This window comes from Triturus cristatus, chromosome 2_2 (genome assembly GCF_964204655.1).
Source record: "Triturus cristatus chromosome 2_2, aTriCri1.1, whole genome shotgun sequence".
NCBI classification, from domain to species: Eukaryota; Metazoa; Chordata; class Amphibia; order Caudata; family Salamandridae; genus Triturus; species Triturus cristatus.
The window spans coordinates 224,368,940-224,389,919 of NC_140582.1; the positions used below are offsets into that span (position 1 = coordinate 224,368,940).

Below are 20,980 nucleotides of genomic sequence, written 5' to 3' on the forward strand. Positions count from 1 at the left end.
AATTTGTCAACAACAGTCGCCAACCTTCTAATCTTCACATCATTCAGAATCACTCCCAAACTTGGTATTGCTGCTCCAAAGATGTCTCCAATCACTGCTCCTGCACTTACATCCCTCTTTGCTCTAGAATGCTTTTCACCTTCCAGAAGTTCTAGTTCCTCTGCGTGGTATATCTTAGGGAAATAATTCCCAGGTAACAAGTGCCATACCAATTCGCAGGCAATCTCATGTAAGCATTCTTTCCACACATATATTACACTGTTGGCACCACCTGCACCAAACCTTGCAAAAAGTTATTTGCTGACTCTACCATAGTGAAAATATGGTCACACGTACTCTGTCCCACATAGACCTTATCATAATAGGTCTGTACACGATTCACGCACAGCTTCCCCTTCTGCACCAGAACCAATGCTATAGGGCCATAGCTTCCCTTCGCTCTGTGAGATCTCTCCTCCATCCAATCTACTGGACTTTCTCCGGTGTTACGTGTTTGTGTTAGCTGTCTATATCTATCTCCTACATGATCTACAAATTTCTTCTCTACACTTGTTAATGAGCACGTTAAGTTATGTCTTTCGGCATAGGCTGTATCTAATGTTGTAGTCGGTATGAAATACTTTCCAATCCTATCTTCCTGCTTGTAATAATAACACTTGTTCAGGTGCTTGTAAGCTGGTACCTCTGAAAGCACCGCATCATAATTGGAAAAGAAGTACTCACACTGACCTCTCCCATAGAACATACTAAGCAACAAACTACACGGAATCCCATAAGTCAGTGGAAGGTGGTGATATTTAATACCCTCATCCACTGATGCAGGCAACTGCATACACACATTACAATCGTTTGCATCCATCGCCTCGACATATTCATATAGCAGCTTGGCATACGCATTAAGCTTAAAATCACCTCTAGACAAATCTACATGCAATCTACGATTATTCTGATCTAGCATAGCCTTTTCAGCTACTATGATGCCCTCCTTCTTAATAGAAGTACTGGGTGTAGGCATCCCCTTCACCTCTACGACTTCTGCTTCATGTGGAATAGCTACTGACACTATGATAACTACAACTATTGAAACTATCACTCCTACTATGAGTGTACCTATCATACATTTGGACCTACGGTTTGGATTTCCAGTCTCCATTTTCGCTGTCAGGTTTGGTTTTCAGCAAACAAACACTTAGAGTCCTTTTCTCCGTCACAAGTTGCTGTTCAACCAGTTCAAACACCACTCTGGAAGTGCTGGAAATTTCCTTTACAGTACTCGTATCCTATATTTACACAGTCCAAAAAGACTTCCCTAGCCCTCTTTCTTCTTCTACGGAAAGTCCCTAAATTTCTTCTTCTTCTTATCGGACCTAGGTTATCTTCTTTACACCACTTATTTACAAAACACAGTTCATTCACAATAAGTTCAGATCCAATAGCGGCTAAAACATGTTGCAAAATTTCAAGACTAGCATCTACCATTTCATGAGGTGACGGTTCAAATCCAAACGTTGGGAAAACTAATCTGTGCAATATCAGGATTCACACTTTGCAAAAACTGGAGGTTTTAGAACAGCAGTGCTCAACACTCCTTCAATTTCAAGTCCTGGAACTAGCAGTTCTACATCGATTTTCAGTAGAGGATTCCTGCTGATCACCTTCACGGACCTCAGCCTCCTGGAACTCACGACTCCCGGCATCAGTTACTGCGTAAGTCCACTCCGGGGCAGCGTATCTCTGGCAAGGCACTCTTGTCCTTCTCGACCTTCTCAGGCCTCCTTGAGCTTCTTCTTCTTCACTCACTTCCGATTCAGAGGTCTCTGACACAGGGGCAAGATCTCTCTCGGGAGCCAGTCTTAGATTCAGCCTTCTCTGTCTCTCAGGCCACGCTTCTTCTGCTCGTCTAGCCCTTCTGCTTTCCTCCCAAACACTCTGCACACCACTCCCTTCCGCTGAGTCTGACTCTGTACCACTCACAATGTGACCTTCTTCCTCAGAGTCGACATCTGTGTTATGTGTAGCGTAACCCTCCTCAGCCTGGTCTGGTGAGCAACCAGCTTCGTCAGCAACCCTCACAGCTTGACATGCCCCCTCTCATGACCCTGCCGCCACAGCTGGATTTTCATTTGTCATTTGTGAGAGGAGCTGTTTCTTCCAAGGGTGCTGAAACTCTGCGGGTGTGGGAAGCATGTATCCAGTTTGGCAGTCCTCCGCACTTCACTGCTGTGTTCGTTACCAGTATCACCTGGTAAGGGCCTCGCCATTAAGCATCTTGGCAGCTCTTCCTCTTGTGCTTGCGGACAAGTACCTAATCACCCGGGCACAGGTCGTGGCATAGATCACTTGAAGCTGGAACAGCGGCAGCTTGCACCTGCTGAGACACAGAACGGACCACTTCAGCTAGTCCGTTGCAGTAATCAAGGATTAAGTCATCAGTGATGCTTATCAAAGCTGTGGATGGTACTGCTGGCAATCGTATTGCCCTCCCCATAAGGATCTCATGCGGGAAAGACCTGTCCTCCTGTCTGGGACACTGCGGACACTCATCAATACCAAAGGCAATGCATCAGGCCACTTCAGAGATGTAGACGAACACACTTTTGCCATCTGGGCTTTCAAAGTTCCGTTAATCTGCTCCACTATCCCAGAAGCCTCTGGTCCATAGCTACAATGGAGTCTCTGATCAACATTTAAAGCAGCGCAAAGCAACTTCATGATTTCGTTGTGGAAGTGTGTTCCTTTATACGACTCCAACGAGGTTGGAAAACCGTACCTGGGAATCAACTCCCTCAATAGCAGCTTCGCTACTGTGAAGGTGTCACACCTTCGTGTTGGGTAAGCTTCCACCCACCGTGAAAAAACACACACCACAACGAAAATGTACCTCAATCCATTAGACTTGGGCATCTCGATAAAGTTGAGCAGCATTCTATTGAAGGGTCCTCCCGACCTCCCAATGTGACTTAACGCAACCACAGTCTTCTTTCCAGCATTCATTTGTTGACAGGTAACACACCTCTGACACACTGCTTCAGCAACTGCACAAAATCGTGGATTGTACAATGTTTGTCTGAACACTCGCACCCTCGCATCCCTTCTAAGGTGCACGGCACCATGAATCTGTCTTGCCATCGGGCTCCATAGGCCATTTGGTAACACTGCTTGGCCATCACCTGAATCCCAAATGTCAATATCCCCTTTCTCACATCCTGATCTAATCCATACATCCTTTTCCTGCTCTGAAACCTCTTCCTGCAGATGCTTGAGTTCATCCCAAGTATCTGCCATGGCTAACATCATGTTGAGCTCGGTTCTCTCTTGGCTCTCTCTTGGGTAATTTCCAGTAAAAATACACCCTGGTTCAGTGCAAAAACGTGCAACTTCGTCAGCGTACTTGTTTCCCAGTGACACAAAATCCGTCCCCCTCCCATGAGCAGCACACTTTACCACTGCTATTTCTTTGGGACATTGTAACGCTTCCAATAGTATTCTCACATATTCTCCATTCCTAATGGGAGATCCAGACGATGTCATGTAACCCCTCTGAGACCATAGCTGTCCGAAATCATGAACCACACCGAACCCATACTGGCTGTCGGTGTAGATGGTGATTCGGATCTGATCAGCTGCCAAACAGGCGCGAGTCAAGGTTATAATTTCGGCCACTTGTGAGGAGAGTACTCCTTCTAAGCAAGCAGGTTCAACTACTCCCGTAATGCTACATACAGCAAATGCTGCTCTCAACTGACCAACATTATCTCTTAAACATGACACATCAACAAAGGAAATTTCATTAGGGTCAGACAGAGGTTCATCAACAATGTCAGGTCTTAGTTTGGTGCAAATTTCAGTCACATCAAGACAGTCATGGTCTTCACAATCTTCATCATATGTATTTGGCAAAGGCATCAGTGTAGCAGGATTAAAAACAGAACACCTTCTCAGAGTCACATTCTCCGTGGCAAGTATAGCTTGCTCATAGCGTGTGAGTCTATTTTTGTCAGGTGCTGTGTTTTAGTGCTCGTCATCAACAGCTCAACAGAATGTGGAACATAGTCTATCAAAGGGTGACCCATGACAATGCTTCCACATCTCTATATGCTGACACCTGTTACAGCAACGGATTTGAGACATCCGGTCAACGCTGAAGCTACCATATCTAGAGTAGCTGAGAAATAGGCAACTGGTCTACGGACGCCTCCATGACTGTGAGTCAGGACTGACAATGCGCAACCATCTCATTCACAACAGAATAATGAAAAGGACTTATTATAGTCTGGCATTCCTAGAGCCGGTGCACGACACAGGCCCTCTCTCAACTCCAAGAATGCCATCAGACAGTCATGGTCCCATGGTACCGGATCACTCACAACCTTGTGTATCAGCCTTTGCAAAGGCTTCACCTTCAAGGAGAAATTGGGAATCCATTGGCAACAATAGCCAACCATCCCCAAGAACATTCTAACTTCCCTCTGAGTGTTAGGCACAGTCATGTTCATGATTGCCTCAATTCAATCTGGTGACACCTTTCTCTTGCCTTTCTCAATTTGATGACCCAAGTACTGTACCTCACTCAAACAGTACTGCAACTTGTTTGGGGACACCTTGTGTCCATTCTTTGTGTCCATTCTCTGCCAAATGATTCAGTAGGGCAATCGTGTCGATCCTGCAAGCATCCTTCGTCTCGGACGCAATCAGGAGGTCGTCGATGTACTGCACGAGAACGGAGTTCTGCAGCAATACAAGACTCTCAAGGTTCTTTTTCAAGATCTGATTAAAGATCGGTGGACTCTCAGTATACCCTTGAGGGATACAACACCATGTTAACATGCGATCTTCCAGACGGAAAGCAAACAAAAATTGGCTTTCCTCGTGGAGAGGTATCGAAAAGAATGCTTGACACAGGTCAATCACAGTAAACCACTTGGCCTCGCATGGAATCTGGAATAGTATTACTGATGGATTCGGTACCACTCGACAACATGGAACAACAATTGTGTTGACCTTTCGCAGGTCTTGCACGATTCTGAATTTCCCGGTCGGTTTCTGTAGTCCCATTATGGGTGAGTTGCATGGACTGCCCATTATTTCCTTCAGGATTCCCTGCTTAATCATGGAATAGATTACAGGTTTAATCACTGCGATTGTCTCAGGTGACAGATCATACTGGGGTATTCTTGGGAACTCAACATTCTGCTTAACCTGGATCTTAACTGGCTGAACACCCTTGATTAATCCAATCTCTTCTCCCGTGAAATCCCACATATCCAAGGTCAAGTGGAAGCTCTTCCAAGATTAACATAGGATACATCTCTATGCACAAGTGCTGATTTGCCACCTTAAAGGTGGCATCATCATCCCTTGTCTGTACTTCCACTACCTTGGGCATGCAGTAGATGGTACAATTCAACTTGCACAAAAGGTCACGTCCTAACAAGCAGACCGGACTTGAGTCACACACCACAAACTGGTGTCGATCTCGGAAAGTTCCTACTGTCACAGGAATCGGCTCGGTCAATGGGTTAGTCATTTTCTTATTTGCCACTCCTACGACTTGGATTTATTGTCCCGAGAGGGGTAGGTTGGGAACTACTGCTGATCTTACAGTAGAACAGGTAGCACCAGTATCAACCAAAAAGGTGGTGGGGTGTCCGTCAACATTCACCTCTACAAACGGGCCCCTCTGGTCTACCTCTGAGACGGCCCCAAGAGTGCAGTCCTCCTCCCCCTCAGGCACCGTCATTTCAACGGGTCTGAGCTGTATTCATCATAATTCTCAAAAAGGAGCATCCGCTGGTACCTCAGGTTTCCCTGTGGGATTCTCGGAGGTTGCGGGACCTGCACCTGCGGGACCATTGCCCCCCTTGCATGGACCTAGGTCTTGTTACTGTATTGACGACCTCAGGTACCTGCACTATCTCTGCCTCTTGTTGCACCTGGTTTGCGGGGTTCAATCTACACTTATGCTTCCAATGCACAATCTTGTGACAAAGGTGACACGCAGTGGTCTTTTTCAGTGTTGCCGCATCCATCCCAGTCTTGGGGTCTCCAGGTTTACTTTTACCTTGACCCTGCACATTCTGGGTCCCTCCTTGATTGTTTCCCTGTCTTCTCACTAGCGTCCCTCCACTTGGCTGTGTCTGAAGTTCCCTGTCAGCGATTTGCTTATCCTTAAGCTTCCTGCGTTTCGAGTCCACCTCATCCCTGCAGTACCTGGCATACCACAGTATTTCATCCACTGACTTGTTCTGCCAGCAGATCAAATGTTGCTGAATCATGAAACTAACTTCTGGTCTCAGACCCAAAACGAACTTGGAAACAAACTGTCCCATGTCTTTGGGGTCTAAGGTGTCCAGCTCACTGTACTGCTTGAAGGCTTGTAGAAGCCTTTCGTAATATTCATGCGCAGACTCCTTCGATTCCTGAACAGTTCGATCTATCTTAACCCAATCAATATCTTGTGGTGAGATTTTGGATTTCAGCCATGTAATTACCTGTTCCAACTTTTTCATGACAATAGGTGAAGGACCATTGGTAACAGAATCCCTGTCTGGTTCAGAAGTCGGCCAATCGACCGCAACTTTACAAGCTGCCCACAAATCACTTGGTACTACGATATCAAACAATGTATTCAAAACGATCAACCTGCTTGTACCATTCGACAGGCTTCTCCCTCAGCCGAGGAAAGTCGTTCGTAAATGCCGCCAAATCACCTCTACTCCAAGGCACATGCACATACCCTCCATTCTGCACCTCTCACAAAGGGCAGTTCTCCACTCCTATCATTCCCCCTCCTGGAGGTGGTGTCTCTCCTATGCTCTTTTTGGTACTCTTCTTTTTGGACCATCTTTCCTCCCACTTATTGAGCATGCTCAATGCACGTATCCCTATAATCAATTCTCGAATGTGAGCTTTCAATCCTATGACTCTCTTCTCTTCCAGTTCCTGATCGCTGTACTGCAATCTGTGACTTCCCTGCAACATCTTCGTTTTAGACAGATCCACCTCATACCTCTTTGCCAAATCTTTCAGTTTCTCATGTGCTGACCTTGTCTTTCGGGTTACATCCTTTGCTACAAACAGCAGCTCGTCTGGTTCATAAGGTTCCACTCTTTCCAAAGGCAGGTTCCCACTAATGATCAAGTCTGCCTCCGCTTTCAACCTCACCACATCCAACATCTGTGTCCTTATAGCAACTTTCAGGGTCCCTCGACTAGAGGCGTCACTCGATCCTTCATTCTCGCTGCTCTGATCTCCACATCTTTTCCCATCCGCTATATTCCTAAGGACTGGTTGGCTTCCTGAGTTTCCATGATCCCAACCTCCTGTCATCCTGTCACTCTAGCTCCTCACTGGTGGTTCTCGCATCCTTATGTCGGACCTTGAGTCGGCCAACGACTTTGGTCTCACTGTTCTCAAATTCACCTGTCCTCTAGAGGAATCTGCAGTGGCTGGCAATGGCGTACTCAATTCTGCAGGTCTTGGAGGGTGAGCTATTCCACTCACTGTGCCATTTCCTCCAGAATCAGTCCTCTCACCTGCTGCCAACTGTGCCAAACTCTCATTTTTCCCCTGATCTCGGTCATACACTGATACTATGGGACCTATGGTAACCGGCACTGTAAGAGCATCCGGTAACCTTGTAACACCTGTAACTCCATTAGCTTCAGTACCTGCTGGAGTCTGCGTTCCCCTTCCTTCCGTTCCTATTGAGATTCTCCAAACTACTCTCGCAGTAGGTTGAGTCTGCGATTCTCCAATCCCCTCTGTTGGTGCTGACTTTCCTTCCTCTGAATCTGGATTGACTGGAGGTGGCCTTTCTGCAAAAACTGTCATCTTTGTCACTATCGTCTTCCTCACCACACTTCTTCTGTGTATCTCCTACTTTCACCATCAACGGGAATAGCCTATCCCCCTCAATAGTTTCCACTCTCCATCTTTTCTCCAACACATCCCATCGCACATCTTGAAATGCCCTGATCGACTTTTTCACTCTTTCCTGACTTTGGTCTCTTTTCCTGTCATGCGCTGCTCTCATCCATGCATGTAGCGCCTCAAACTGTGTCAGTCTAGGTAAAGGTCGCAATGAAGACATCACCGATTTCAATTGATACAACACCTCCAACCTAAAAGTGCCATAATGTGGAAAAGCCAATTCTCCCTCTTTTTAGTCATTTTATGCCAATTTTCGAGCCCAATTATGGTATGCAATCCCACATTCGTAGCCATTTAATGGGCTGGTGTATCCTCGGGTAGAGCTTCTTCTCCCCCTCGAGTAACCACCCTTCTATCTCCTCTACACATATCTCGTAAAACTCTAAAACATTTCATGATGAAATCAACCTTCCTTTACACACAGCGTTTTCGCTTTACTTCCTGATGTCAATGCACCAATACCAGTGCAGCTTCACACTAACCGACCTATCACAGCTCGGCACCCTCTGACGTCACTCTTCCTCTGCATGCAGCAGTTCCCCTCCTTTACAATTCGTCTCGCACACTCTCACGCGTCTCTTTCATACAACGAAATAACTGTTTGTCCACCAAACGACCCAACAGTCACTTCTCTGACTGTCTGTCCACCAAACGACCGGACAGTCTCAGAAAATTGTCGACCTCAACTCTGCCAACCGTCTGCCCAGGAACGACCGGACAACTGCCTCAGACCATCTGCCCACGAACGGCCGGACAGTCATGTACTTAATCGATAGGATGCGAACACTCTATTTTCCACATACAGTAACCCACGGCCTGCGTCATCTACTCACGCACTCACGCACACATTTTCCTATCACCGGTGGGTCAGTCAACTACGTCTCATGACTCCCACAATCACTGGTCAGACAATTTCAACTCTGGGTGTCTTCTACACCACAATCTCTTATCCCGGGACATCAAAATGAAATCTCATGGACCGCACGCGTTCGGCCCGGAACCACAATCACTCAACTCTCATTCCAACTCCGCAAGACACCACACAATCACAACAACACCGCAATCTAACAGACACACATCCCTGTTCATACTCACTCTACCACGAACTGCTGCTTCCGCTGCACCGTTACTCTCCGCCGGCTTCCATCAACCGCTGTCGTCCTCCGCTCACAATCCACTGGATCACCATCACTTGGGCTCTATGGGATCAATATCTATCCTTCTCTACGTCTCCCTTTACTAAAGAGGTAACCATCCTACTCTTCTACCAACTGATTGCGCTGGATTCTTATCATAAGATCTCCCTAAGAATCCTCGGCCGACTGAACCTTTTTACCTGCTGAAAAGTGTAAAGGGGAGAAAACCAGTATTCAAATCTAAACAGTGAGGACCAATGAACTTAGACTCGGAAAGGATCACCGACTACGTCTTCAGGTTTAGGGGTTTATTACAAAGCCAGAAATAACTGAACGTACAACGTACTAGCAATGACTGCTCCAACATCTAAATTAGTCTTCATTAGTAGCTGCAAGAGAAATCCATTAATCTGTCCCTACACTATTACTAAAGTGGCATCCCTACTTAGCGTCTCCCAGGCAAGATCAAGAAAAGGTGTCAGCTCGTGAAGACTTCCTAAGAAATGCACTCACGTTGTAAGGGTCGGTAGCCAAAGCTACAGAGTTTGTTCTAAGTCTTCCTCCTCAATATATATCCTTTCCTTCTACCCTCTAACGCCTCTCTGCCCACTCTCCACTCTCCTCCCTGGGGGCACTGTTCCTAATACAAAATGCACAATAGGAAGGACACGCCTCTGAAACACCTCCTCTGGCCAGGCATCTCTCATAGGTAATTTTCCACCAAACTTGTACTTCGTCCAGCAACGGTTGGTATGTCCTTGGGTCTCCAGCTCCTTCAGCGAGCATCGGCTCCCAATTATCGACATTCCAAGATACACTGTTACGGCTCTCCTCCATACCTAACGCCTAAAACAAAGGGCGTCAGTCTAACTAACGAAGACGGTGTCCTTGCACCTGCAATTTAGCTTGAGAACAGAATATCCTTGCACGCACATGAATTTCGCTAACTACCGTCAAATGACTGAGAGCTTTACCAGGGAAATATATTTCAGGCCTACATAATTCAGCTAACATAACAAACGAATAGGCCTTTCATAGCAAAACGTGAACATTCATTAGACTTTTGCACATCAAGAATTACACACATTAATATACGTTACATCTGCAAGCATTATACTCCATCACATTAAAAGCACAATTAATCATTTCAACATGTGCAGACTTTAATATGGTGCACGTTTAAACCTAATGCATTACATTACACATGAGCTACTTCATTAAGCATTTGCATTGAACATCGAGGATTACATAATTCCATCTAAATGACATTCTACTTTCTTCGAATAGCATGAATACCTTTCTATCATTACACTTACACATTTCATTATTACCGCATTTCTAATAACCAGCTTTTTCAGTACAACATACGAATATTTGCGGGTGCTGACCATCCATGATTATGATGCACCCCTACAAATTTCAGAATATCATAACGCTCTATCAGGAGCATGTAGTGTAAGTTGAGTGTCTGCAACTTCTGTTTGACAGCCTGGAAGGATTTTCTTTGGGCCCAAACCCTGCAGGTGTAATCGGTGAAAATATGTATTGTCCTCCCCTCAGATCTGGGGTCCATGTTCTTCCCGGCCCATTCTAGGATGTTGTACTGGTCCCTATAATTGAGAACCTTAGTAATGATGGCCCTCGGTGAAGTCCGAGGCGAGGGCATGGGACTAGCGCCCAATAGGCCTTTTCTACCACAAAGAAATTCAACAGGGTCCCTTCTCCCAACAGGTCACGGAGCCAGTGTTCAAGAAATAGTTCCGTGGATTCTCACTCTGGAAGCCCCACAAACCACAAGTTGAAGCATCTAGATCTCCCCTTCACACACATTGTCAGTCAAATCTTTTACTTCTTGTGTGAGCACCTTTACCTTATCTTCAGTCTCCTGGAAGCGTTCCAAGATGCCCCGAAGGTCTGCTCGCCGCAAGTTCACTTCTATGTTAATGGTGTTCATTTTATGTTCCTCTAAGTGGCCCTGGGGACTCCATCCCCCGGGGCTGGTAATTTAAATAAAGGGGAGGGTGCCACGCGGCCCCCATATCTAAGCCATGAGAGGTGTCAGGAACCCCATTCCCTGTGGCCAACTCAGTGACGGTGTCCCGGGGTTCCCCACTTCCAGGAGACCATCTATTTCACCTCCCACAGTTGTAGGCTGGGAAATTGCCAAGTTCTTCCACCGAGCTGGATCACAAAGCTGCTCCCGCTCCATGAGAGGGCAAAATATTTCCCTGCCCGCACTCTCGGGCAGGGAAATGCTTTGATTGCTCCCACCCCATGGGAGCAAAAGAAAACTGGTCCTACGGGGTCGGAGCAATGCCGGCTCCCGCTGAACCTGCGATGGTTGCAAGCAGGGTAGCTGTAGGGGCCACAGCGACCCTGGGGTTCCCTCCCCCACCATAGCTCCCAAGGAGGTACGCACGGTGGGGACAAATTGTGGCATGCCCAGGGTGGGCCCTAGGACACGCCACTTTGTAACAAAAAAAAACCTGGAAAATCACAGGTATGTATGGGCACTTTCCTTCCTCTTCTTTAGAGCTGGTCTATCTGGTGAGTAAGTTGCAGAGGCTGTATAAGGAGGCTGATGCTTATCGGAGGACCTGGCCATTTAGGAGATGCTCATCTGTTGCACATCTGTGTAGTCTTCATGTATTCGCTTGTACTGAAGGGGACATTGTGTCTTGGGTGACTCCTGGTGCAGCATCTGTGGTTCCGTCTGGTTGGCTTTATGTTCCTTTGCACCAGTCTAGCGCAATGTGTTGTGGATAAGAAGGGTGTTACGTCTGGTGTTAACCCCAGTGTTTTCACCTCATTTGTCCCTCACATTGTTGGAGACCATGCCCTAGTTATTGGTGGAGTCCTGTTGTTGGTCGAGCTTTCTTGCACGGGCACGAGGTGCCATGGATTGGCTTGTTTCTTTGTCCTTCCCACAATTAATCCTTGTGATAGATACTTAAATTAGTTGTTTAGATATTTTTAAGGGAGGACCTCCTTGCTTTGAAATTTGGGAGGTTGTGTTCCTCCACCCTGTATTGTGTTGGTCGGTGAATCCTGTGACAGGCTGGTTGAGTCATGTCTTGAGTTTTATGCTATCCTTCAGTCTGTCATGGCGCCCTTCTGGTGTTGCTTGATGTCTACAAATGGTGTCTGTGCTTGGATGTTTTATTTTGACCTTCCTTTGTTCTTGCCTCCTTTCCGTTCATGTGCTGAAGGTCTGGAACATGGCTGCCTACCTTTTTTGGGGGGCGGTGTGCTTTTCATTTTCATTGCCTTTGTGGGCTTTGCTCTTTGTACTTTGCAGATCCCATTAGTTTTGAGGTATTGGTTGTTGATGTGAAGACGTTTTACTTTTTCTTCCATGTGTTTGTTAGGGTTGGGCTAGTGCTCAGGGGTGGGGGCAGATAGTCTTCTGCCTTGCTTTGTTGATGTTACTGTTTGCTCAGCTATCTTGAGTTGCTGTGTGTGTCCTCAGCATACACTTTTGTCTGCCAACATGTGAGGTTGGATGGTAGTGACTGACTCTAGCCATTGTTTATCTTCAGACCCTCCTCCATGGGGTACTGCTTTTTGGTATTAGATTTATGAGGTCAGAAATCCGCAGGTAAAATGATCAATCAGAAGAAAATGTTGCTTACCTTTGGTAACAATCTTTTGGGTCTACCAGCGAATTCCTCGCTGAACCTACCCACATCCCCACTCTGAGCATAGGTTACCATGCAGTGGGTGGGTTTTGTTGTGTGTTGTATTCCTTTGAATTCACCAGGTCCATCAGACATCAGAGCTCCAGGTGGCGCTATATATGGCCCGCTAATGTCACATCCAGATTTGACTTGGAGACATGGCTCCACCTGTTCACGTAGGAGAGGTATTCCAAAGTTATTGGGAGCGAGTCTGGTGTCTTGAGAATAGTCATGAGGTGAGTAATCTGTAGTTAGATAGGGTACCCACCCGATAGATCATTGCCATTTGTAAGTAACTCTTTCTTCTCATAAAAAGTAATGTAGTTGAGTTCATTTTTAGTTTGCTAGCACTCTTTACTCATTGTTTTAATATAATCTATATTTCAGTATTGCTTGAAGCGGAAGACTACTGCAGTCCACAAAGAGCTGTTCCTGTTTGTTCAGAGCTAAACAGCAAACAGGCACCCTGTAGTCCAAACGCACCTGTAAAGTCAGATAAGCAGAACTATTGCAACAGACAAGAGCCTCCAGCTGCAGTCAGCGTTAACCCTCACAATGTAAGCAAGTTTTACAACAATGAAGGAAGTGAATGGAAGCTGCAAAATATATCATTAGTACCAGCATCCTTGCCCACTCAAGAGAATAAGGCAAGCGAACAGATGGCACACAAAAGAGCTACAGCAACTGAGTCTAGGGAATCACCAAGTTCGTCAGAAAGCTGGAAACACCTCAGCTGCAGATCAGATAGAAAGTATGTAGATGATCCAGACCCCCTAACCAGCTTTATTATGCTCAGAACCAAACAAATTTCATCGAAGGCAGAGCAAAACGTTACCCAAGGAAATTCGGGACTTGGTAAGTGTTGCATTTTTTGTAAATGTATATATAACAGCACCCTTTATCGACCTTGCCCCTCAACAGCACACTCTGGCTTCAGCAAAAGTGAAATATTCGTGTTATATGTTATTTTATCACACCCAACTTCAGGCAGTCAGCAATATAGGACCAAACTCCTCAGGGAAGACAGAACCCTGGGATTAGGGAAGGGATGAGGACGGAGGAGGTGAGAATGTTGGAGGGGAAAATTGCAGATGTACAGCTAGAGAGAGGCAAGAAATACTAAGAGGGACAATCCAAAAAGCAAAAGGAGAAATTATACATTACACCCCTGATCAGCAAGTCCCTCCGAAAACCTTTCCTGGCACACACATCACACCTAGCATTTGAATATTATGCCACCTCTGTTGTGTCTTTAATACTCTTACTTTTTTTGTCCGTTACCATGCTAGTCTAGCATGTGCACAAAGGCCTAGTCCTGTTCTCGGTAAGGCGTGGTCCAGAATATTTATGGTGATCTGGAGGGATGTACATTAAATGTCCTCATAGCAGGTATAGGACTAGAGGCCACACCCTCGGTAATTCATATAAAGCGGTGGTGACAGCGTAGCAAGGTTTTTGTGAATTATTAATATGACCACACTTTTATATCTAAGGGTTTTTTACAGGCCCCCAGTTGTACATTTTGTCCACAACCAGGAACTATTGTTTGCGCATGCAATAAAGACAAGTTAATATTTTTTTTGTCTTCATTCACATTCAGGTGAAGCTGCCAAGAGTCCTCTTAGCCACCTGATTTAAGATGTTGCCATATGGGGCCAGTGGAAATCTTCACCGAAAGGCATACCTCTAACAGCAAATGGTAGTTCCCTAACTTTGTGCTTTTGACGTTCATGTAAAAAAGCACAACCATAGATCACTACTGCTTATATGATGCTGGCTCTCTAAGTCCATCATACAACACATTCCACAGTCCTTAACCAGTGATGGGAGGCCTGCGGTTCTGATTTCAACCAATTTACTTACGTCTCTTGCCTAGCAATAAGTATCACATTAAAAAAAAGCATTTATTTAAGGCTGAAACTAGTCAACCCTTCAACTGCGTATCAACACCAAACATTATCAAATAAAGGCTTACCTCAATCTTCACTGCTAGGATTTCTGAAATTGTGCTACTTATTTCATCCAAAAATTTCCTAAGGCGGGACAGCATACAAAGATATGTACATTATCGGCGCTCTCCTCTTCGCATCTTTAGCACCTCGGCACTGGAGCTGTGTGGGCAGATCATGATAGCCCTAGCGCTGATTGAGAGGTGAGGTGTGGGACTTGAGGGACTTGCCTGCTGTGCTTGAATCTGCGGCGTGAGGCGCTGAACACTCTCTTCTGCTCCTGACTCTTGAGACGACAGAACTGAATCCACAAGCCAGCTTTTCCTGTGACTGGGGCCTGCTCCTTCCTCCCAGTTCGGAACCTCTGGGGCCCAGTGGACAGCCCTGTGCCACGGCTGGATTCTTGTGCTTCCGCACACGCCCCACCTGAGGTGAGGACATAAGTTCAACCTGAGCTAGCCTGGGTAGACGCTCTGGGCCCACCCTGGGCATATCCTTGAGTGGATGATGACTGGGTCTGCTTGTGCCCCCTGCTGGTTTTACCTTGGGAGTGGCGGGGCAAAGTACATAGCGCAACTCACCCCCTCTGGTGCTGGTGACCCTGGGTGGTGCTGCGTTTTGACTCCCTTACCATAACCATTGGAAAGCATGACACCAAACTAAACTTTCTTTTGCACTGCGCCACCTCACACGCACTGTGTAATCAGACCCTGCGGCTCATGGACAAGATAGACAGGTTGGGAAGAGCCAATGGATGCACATAGTATCCATTCAATGTTTCTAGATCTTAAACACAGTCTGAATACCATTGACTGGAAGATCGACATCCTCGCAGACAGATTTGATTGGAAAAAAGTAAGCCAAACATGAGGAGCGTCTTGATCAGCTTGGGAGCCGCCTGTCGGAGGCAGAGGATACACAGTCCACTGCTGGTAAACAACTACTATAGATAGAAAGAGTGCATGAAGTTATTGATAGCAAGAATGAGGACCTTGAAGCACGCTCGCATAGTAATAATCTACACATTCTGGGTGTCCCTGAATCAACGGCGATAGATCATGTGGAAACCTACGTAGAAAATATGTTGCGGTCCCTCTTTGAAGATGATCTCTCCCCTATATTCATAGTGGAGAAAGCGCACTGGTCCTTGGGCTCGTGTCTGCTTCCAGGGCTCCAGAATGCCTGATAATTGCCCAACTTTTTAATTATATGGATAGGGAGACTGCACTGCACCTCACCAGGGAGCAGCAAACTCTCCAGTAGCAGGAGAATGCCATCTCTCTCTCTCTCTCTCTTCCCAGATTTGACATTGGCCATGCAGGCTGTCCATCGCAAATTCCTTCCAGTGAAGTTATCACTACAGAAGGTTGGTGCCAAATACTCCTTGAACTACCCGGCCAAGCTTTTCATTCTGCATCGTGTGAAAACATACCATTTTACAAATCTCACGACAGCAATCAAGGTTGTTCGCAGTATGGATCACCCTACTGCTCGGCCTGCTCCCTCGTCTGGGGGTTCCAGCTGTGGCCACTTCAGTGACAATGATTAATCGCAAATCGAAATTCATGATGTCCTTCCCCGTTTGAGACTAGTAGCTGGGGCGGACCCACGGACCCAGGCTGTGTATGACTCACCTATTGGAGAACCTACTGGCTAAACTCAGCTGACCTGAATGGATGTGACAGTTCACACTGAGGACAATGGGGGAGGCCTCCCACCATTACGCCAGCATTTCCTCATACCGTCCCGTCCTGGCCTCCTAGTCATTCTGCGGCTGAGGTGCATGTGGTGACCTCTTGTCCCCCTCTGGGGATGTTTCCCTTCATTGATTCAATGTATGGTTCTACCTTTGTGTGCAGGGGGAATGATGGAGGCAGTCATTCTGCGGCTGAGGTGCATGTGGTGACCTCTTGTCCCCCTCTGGGGATGTTTCCCTTCATTGATTCAATGTATGGTTCTACCTTTGTGTGCAGGGGGAATGATGGAGGCAGTCTGCTCGATTAGGTGTTCAAGTGCGGATAATGTTTTCTATTTTGACCTGACTCTCCTTTCCCTTGCCACTCAGCTGTTCATCCCCGCTGATGCAATTGCTCTGGGTATGCTGCGCGGCATGCATAACACCCCATTGCCCTGGATACTGATGCACTCCAATAAATGCTTGTCCTGCAATGTACGGGTATTAAACGGTCACCGCAAGGCGTGGCATGTGCTAGCATACCTGCAGCAACACGATATTGACATCTGCCTGCTGCAGGAGTTACACTTACCTGAATCGACTCAGGCTCGCCTGCATGCCAGCTGGCATGCCAAATCGCATGTCTCACATTACTCCAACTATTTGCGTGCAGTGGGCTCCCTTGACGCAACCCCGCAATTTGTGTGATGTGCTGGGCAGATTCGTTATCCTGTCAGGCACATATCAGGGACACCCCCTGAAACTTATATCAGTTTGTGGCCCGAAAATTGATGACCCTGCATTTTTTGCTGAAGTTCGGTGGCTAGCTAGCACAATTGGCTTGGGAGCTGTGCTGTGGGGAGGGGACTTTAATGTGGTCCTAGATGCACGTGAGGACAGGTCCAGTGATTCTCTGCCTCTGCATTCGGGAGCTGCGGCTCAACTGTCAGCCTCACTGACATCTGGCGCCCTCACCACGCCTCTAGCATAGAGGTCACATGTATAGGGTTGACTCATAACACCTGGTCCAGAATAGATTATTGGTCAGTCACTAGAGATGTGGTCACGTGGACTAGTAATGTAATCCACCTCTGTAATCCACCTCCCTAGGACACTGTCTGATCACGCCCTGTCCTGCTGGAGGTTGTCCCCAAGAGTTTATGTCGCAAGCCTTGAAGGGAGGCCTCCCCCTAACGCACTCAGGGATCAGTTTTTTAGAGATTAATTTAGGACGGTCATCATTGAATACTTTGAACAGAATACTCAATCTGTAGAATCCTCATCCACACTCTTGGAGACATTCAAGATAGTGATTCGTGGGGCATGCATTGCTAAACAGGCAGGGGCACTTAAGACACTTGTGGAGAGCTTGCGTGCTTGGAGGCTGACATTTTGAGCTTCAATTTTTCATCCCGAATAGTAAGACCATTCTAGCGTCCATCCGAAGTAAGATTTTAGACTACGATGCAGCAGCGCTATGAGAAACACACTGCTCTGGGAAGGAGGCACGCACTCGGCATAATGGGGCAGGAGATAGGGCAGGAAAGACGCTGGCTGCCCTGCTGCACAAACCTTGGGCTGGTAACCACATTGTGGAGCTATTGAACAACCATCAGACTACCATTGTGGGAGTTGCGGCCATACAGTGTACTATGACCTATTTATATCCTACTTTATATACTTAGGGGCAGATTTACAAGCCCCTTGCGCCACTTTTGCGTCACTTTTCCCATGTTCAAAGTGACGCAAAAGTGGCGCAAGGGTCTTGTAAATCTGCCCCTTAGTTCCTGCCACCCATCTTGTCTGACCTGACCTCCTACCTGAATTCTTTGCAGCTTCTATGGTTAGACGTGGGAAACCGTCGGTATCTAAATGAACCCTTTACGTGGGTAGGCAAACAGCCTTGGGTGGCATGGGAGGTACTGACTCTCCCCTCCGGGCAGGCTGGGTTCTGACCTCTATTTCTACTGTGGGCAGGCACAATTTGCTCATTACTGGTTACATCTCACTCAGTTTTAAACACACCCAGTGCCCAAGCACAATCAGATAGCCCCCTGAGAGCTGCTTTGTAACTTCTTCCTCTGCACCCTCATGCCCAGATTGATACTGTAGCTTACGCGGTGGGAAAGCCTGCGTCGACGGGCAAGATTAGTTCATTTGTATGCTCCAGTAGTGCCACTTATGAGTCACCCATTCTCTCCTTCACTGCGAACTCGGGCACTTGTAATCGTCTGAGATGGCTGCAGCTTCTGACAGTCGAGGGCATGTACCCAGAGGGGATCTTCGCTCCCCCACAACAAGTGTCTGGCAGCTCTGTCCACACGCCTCTAGATGTGCTCACTTGTCGTCAACTGTAGGCTGCACAATACTTTCCTGGGAGCCCCTGACTTTCCATGTCTCCGCACAAGCTCATCACGCGCCTCTTCACTATGAAGCAGGAGACTGCAGTGGTCCGCATTCCTACTGCGCAGGTGGCCTGGTCTCCCCTCTTTTAGTGTGGAACAGTGGCATCATTGTTGCTCTCAATCCTAGGCCCTTTCCCCAAACTAAAGGCTTTGTCTAGTTCATTTTAAATACCTGCACAGACTTTATGGTACATCTGCACAGTTATACAAGATGGGTCTGCTTGATGATGCAGATCACGAACAATTCGCCTGAGCAGACACCGATGATGCCGTTGCTTGGATATGTAAAAGATGCCCCCAAGGACGTGCACCAACTTCTTGCTATCTTGCTGCTGCTGGCTAAGTGCAGGGTAGCCATCTACTGGGCAAGCATCCCACACCTAGACTGGCCCACTGGCTGCGGGATGCTGCATATTGCCAGGAGCAATTCGACATCTATTTGGGACTTATGCCAATATGCTCTCGTCCTAAAGACATTTGGGCCCCATTGGTGGCCTACCTGATGGCGCTATAGGATGTGATGATCATGTCCACTCTCAAGCCGCTGCTGTGTGAACTACTGAAGTTATGTTTTGGGGAGATGGTGTATACACTCTCTAGAATCACCGTTTGGTTGGTTTTGGGGAGATCCGATATGATTGTGAGATGAAATTGTATGTGCACTGCCAAATTGCATGCTGGGAGACTCAATACTTGTCGTGAAATGATCAGTGCTAATTTCTGTACTAATCTGGCACCTGTCTGGGTGGCTTGTTGATTTTATCTTGGTTTTGTTGAATTTGAAGCTTGTTTTCTCTGCTCCTTGTCTGTACTTGATGCTAATAACCAATAAACCCCAAGTAAAAGCTTATCTTCTAGCAAATGATAAGTCCACGGAGAATCTCAAATTGGAACATGGCTAGGGTAATATTCCATACATAGTATTTTCCTAACATTGTACCATGTCTCTAAGAAGCTGCATAATTCTTTCAACCGCACCTTTAAAAAAAAAAAATCCCTATATTTATAAAGAAAAACCTCCAGACCTATATCACATCTGATACAGGAATAGAGGCTCTCTTCTGTATGTGTCATCTGCATGTGAGAGTAAGGTTCAGCAGTTCTTAAATTTGAAGGTATTGCAATACAGCAGAACCTCTGTCAGTGCTAAGCCCCCTACATTTAATTTCCACTCCAATTTTTTCCATTCATGTCTCAAACCATTTGAAGCCCAAATAAAGGTACCAATCTTCCCCCGTAACTTAAAGATAAGTCTCTTAGGGAATAAGAGTGGGATATTACCAAGGGAGAGGTTCATTAAGGCACAATTGTCATTTTTATTACATTTTCCCACCCATATGTGGTCAACTTAAGATTTGCCTAATTACTGAGGTGATTTTGAGCCTCTACCATCACCCTACCCAGGTTGACTTTCTGGCATTTCCTCTAGCTTTTGTGTGACTTTTGTGCCAAATATCTTATTTTAAATGCCTACAAAGCTTTATATTTTCCAAATTCCACCCCATTATCTCTGTCTTAGACTTATTGAACTTGTATCCTGAGAATACACCAAAGTTATGTGTGATTTCCTCCATTTCCTCTGCAACGTCCTACTGGGGTCCTTAGTATATAAACGGATACTGTCAGCATATAAGGCGATCTTCTTCAATGTCTGAAATATGTAAATGGCAATAAAAATAAGTTTAAAAAAAATAAAAAATAAGGCGATCTTCTTCTGTAAATTCCCAAACACGAAGGGGATTATGCCCTCATTTCTTCTAAATGCGTGGGCTAGCGGTTCAATGTCAATATTAAACCAAAACGGGGAGAGTGGGCATCCCAGATGGGTCCCTTTAGAGATATTAATCCTTCTAGTCAAATTCCCATTTATCAAGATCTATGCAGGTGGCATGCTGTATAGTTGCTTTATTGCCTCAATAAAAATTGCAGGTAGCCCAAAAGTTGCCCTTCCCTCACACAGGTAAGCTGAACTTACTCAAATGCCTGGCTGCATTGATGGTGATTATTGCCAGTGGGTTAGAATTTGTGGTAGCCAAATCAGTACAAGAGACTAAAAGGTAGGTCAAATGCCTCTCTGATCTGAATTTATTATATGTTTAATTATCTCTTGGAGCCTCTTGGCGAGGATACCTGAATATATCTTATATTCAAAGTTTAACAATGATATAGGCCTATATGAGTCTAGCAATTTGGGGTCTTTATTTAG

At 46.3% G+C, this 20,980-nt stretch overlaps 1 protein-coding gene across 1 annotated transcript in view; it reads left to right on the forward strand.

Moving 5' to 3' along the window:
• The window catches only part of SHOC1 (shortage in chiasmata 1), a 1,571,389-nt gene that overhangs the window by 590,593 nt on the left and 959,816 nt on the right, over nt 1-20,980 (forward strand). The window contains exon 13 of the mRNA XM_085643056.1: nt 13,133-13,600. Within this exon, the coding sequence (XP_085499182.1) occupies nt 13,133-13,600 (468 nt within the window). The remainder of the gene's footprint in view (nt 1-13,132; nt 13,601-20,980) is intronic.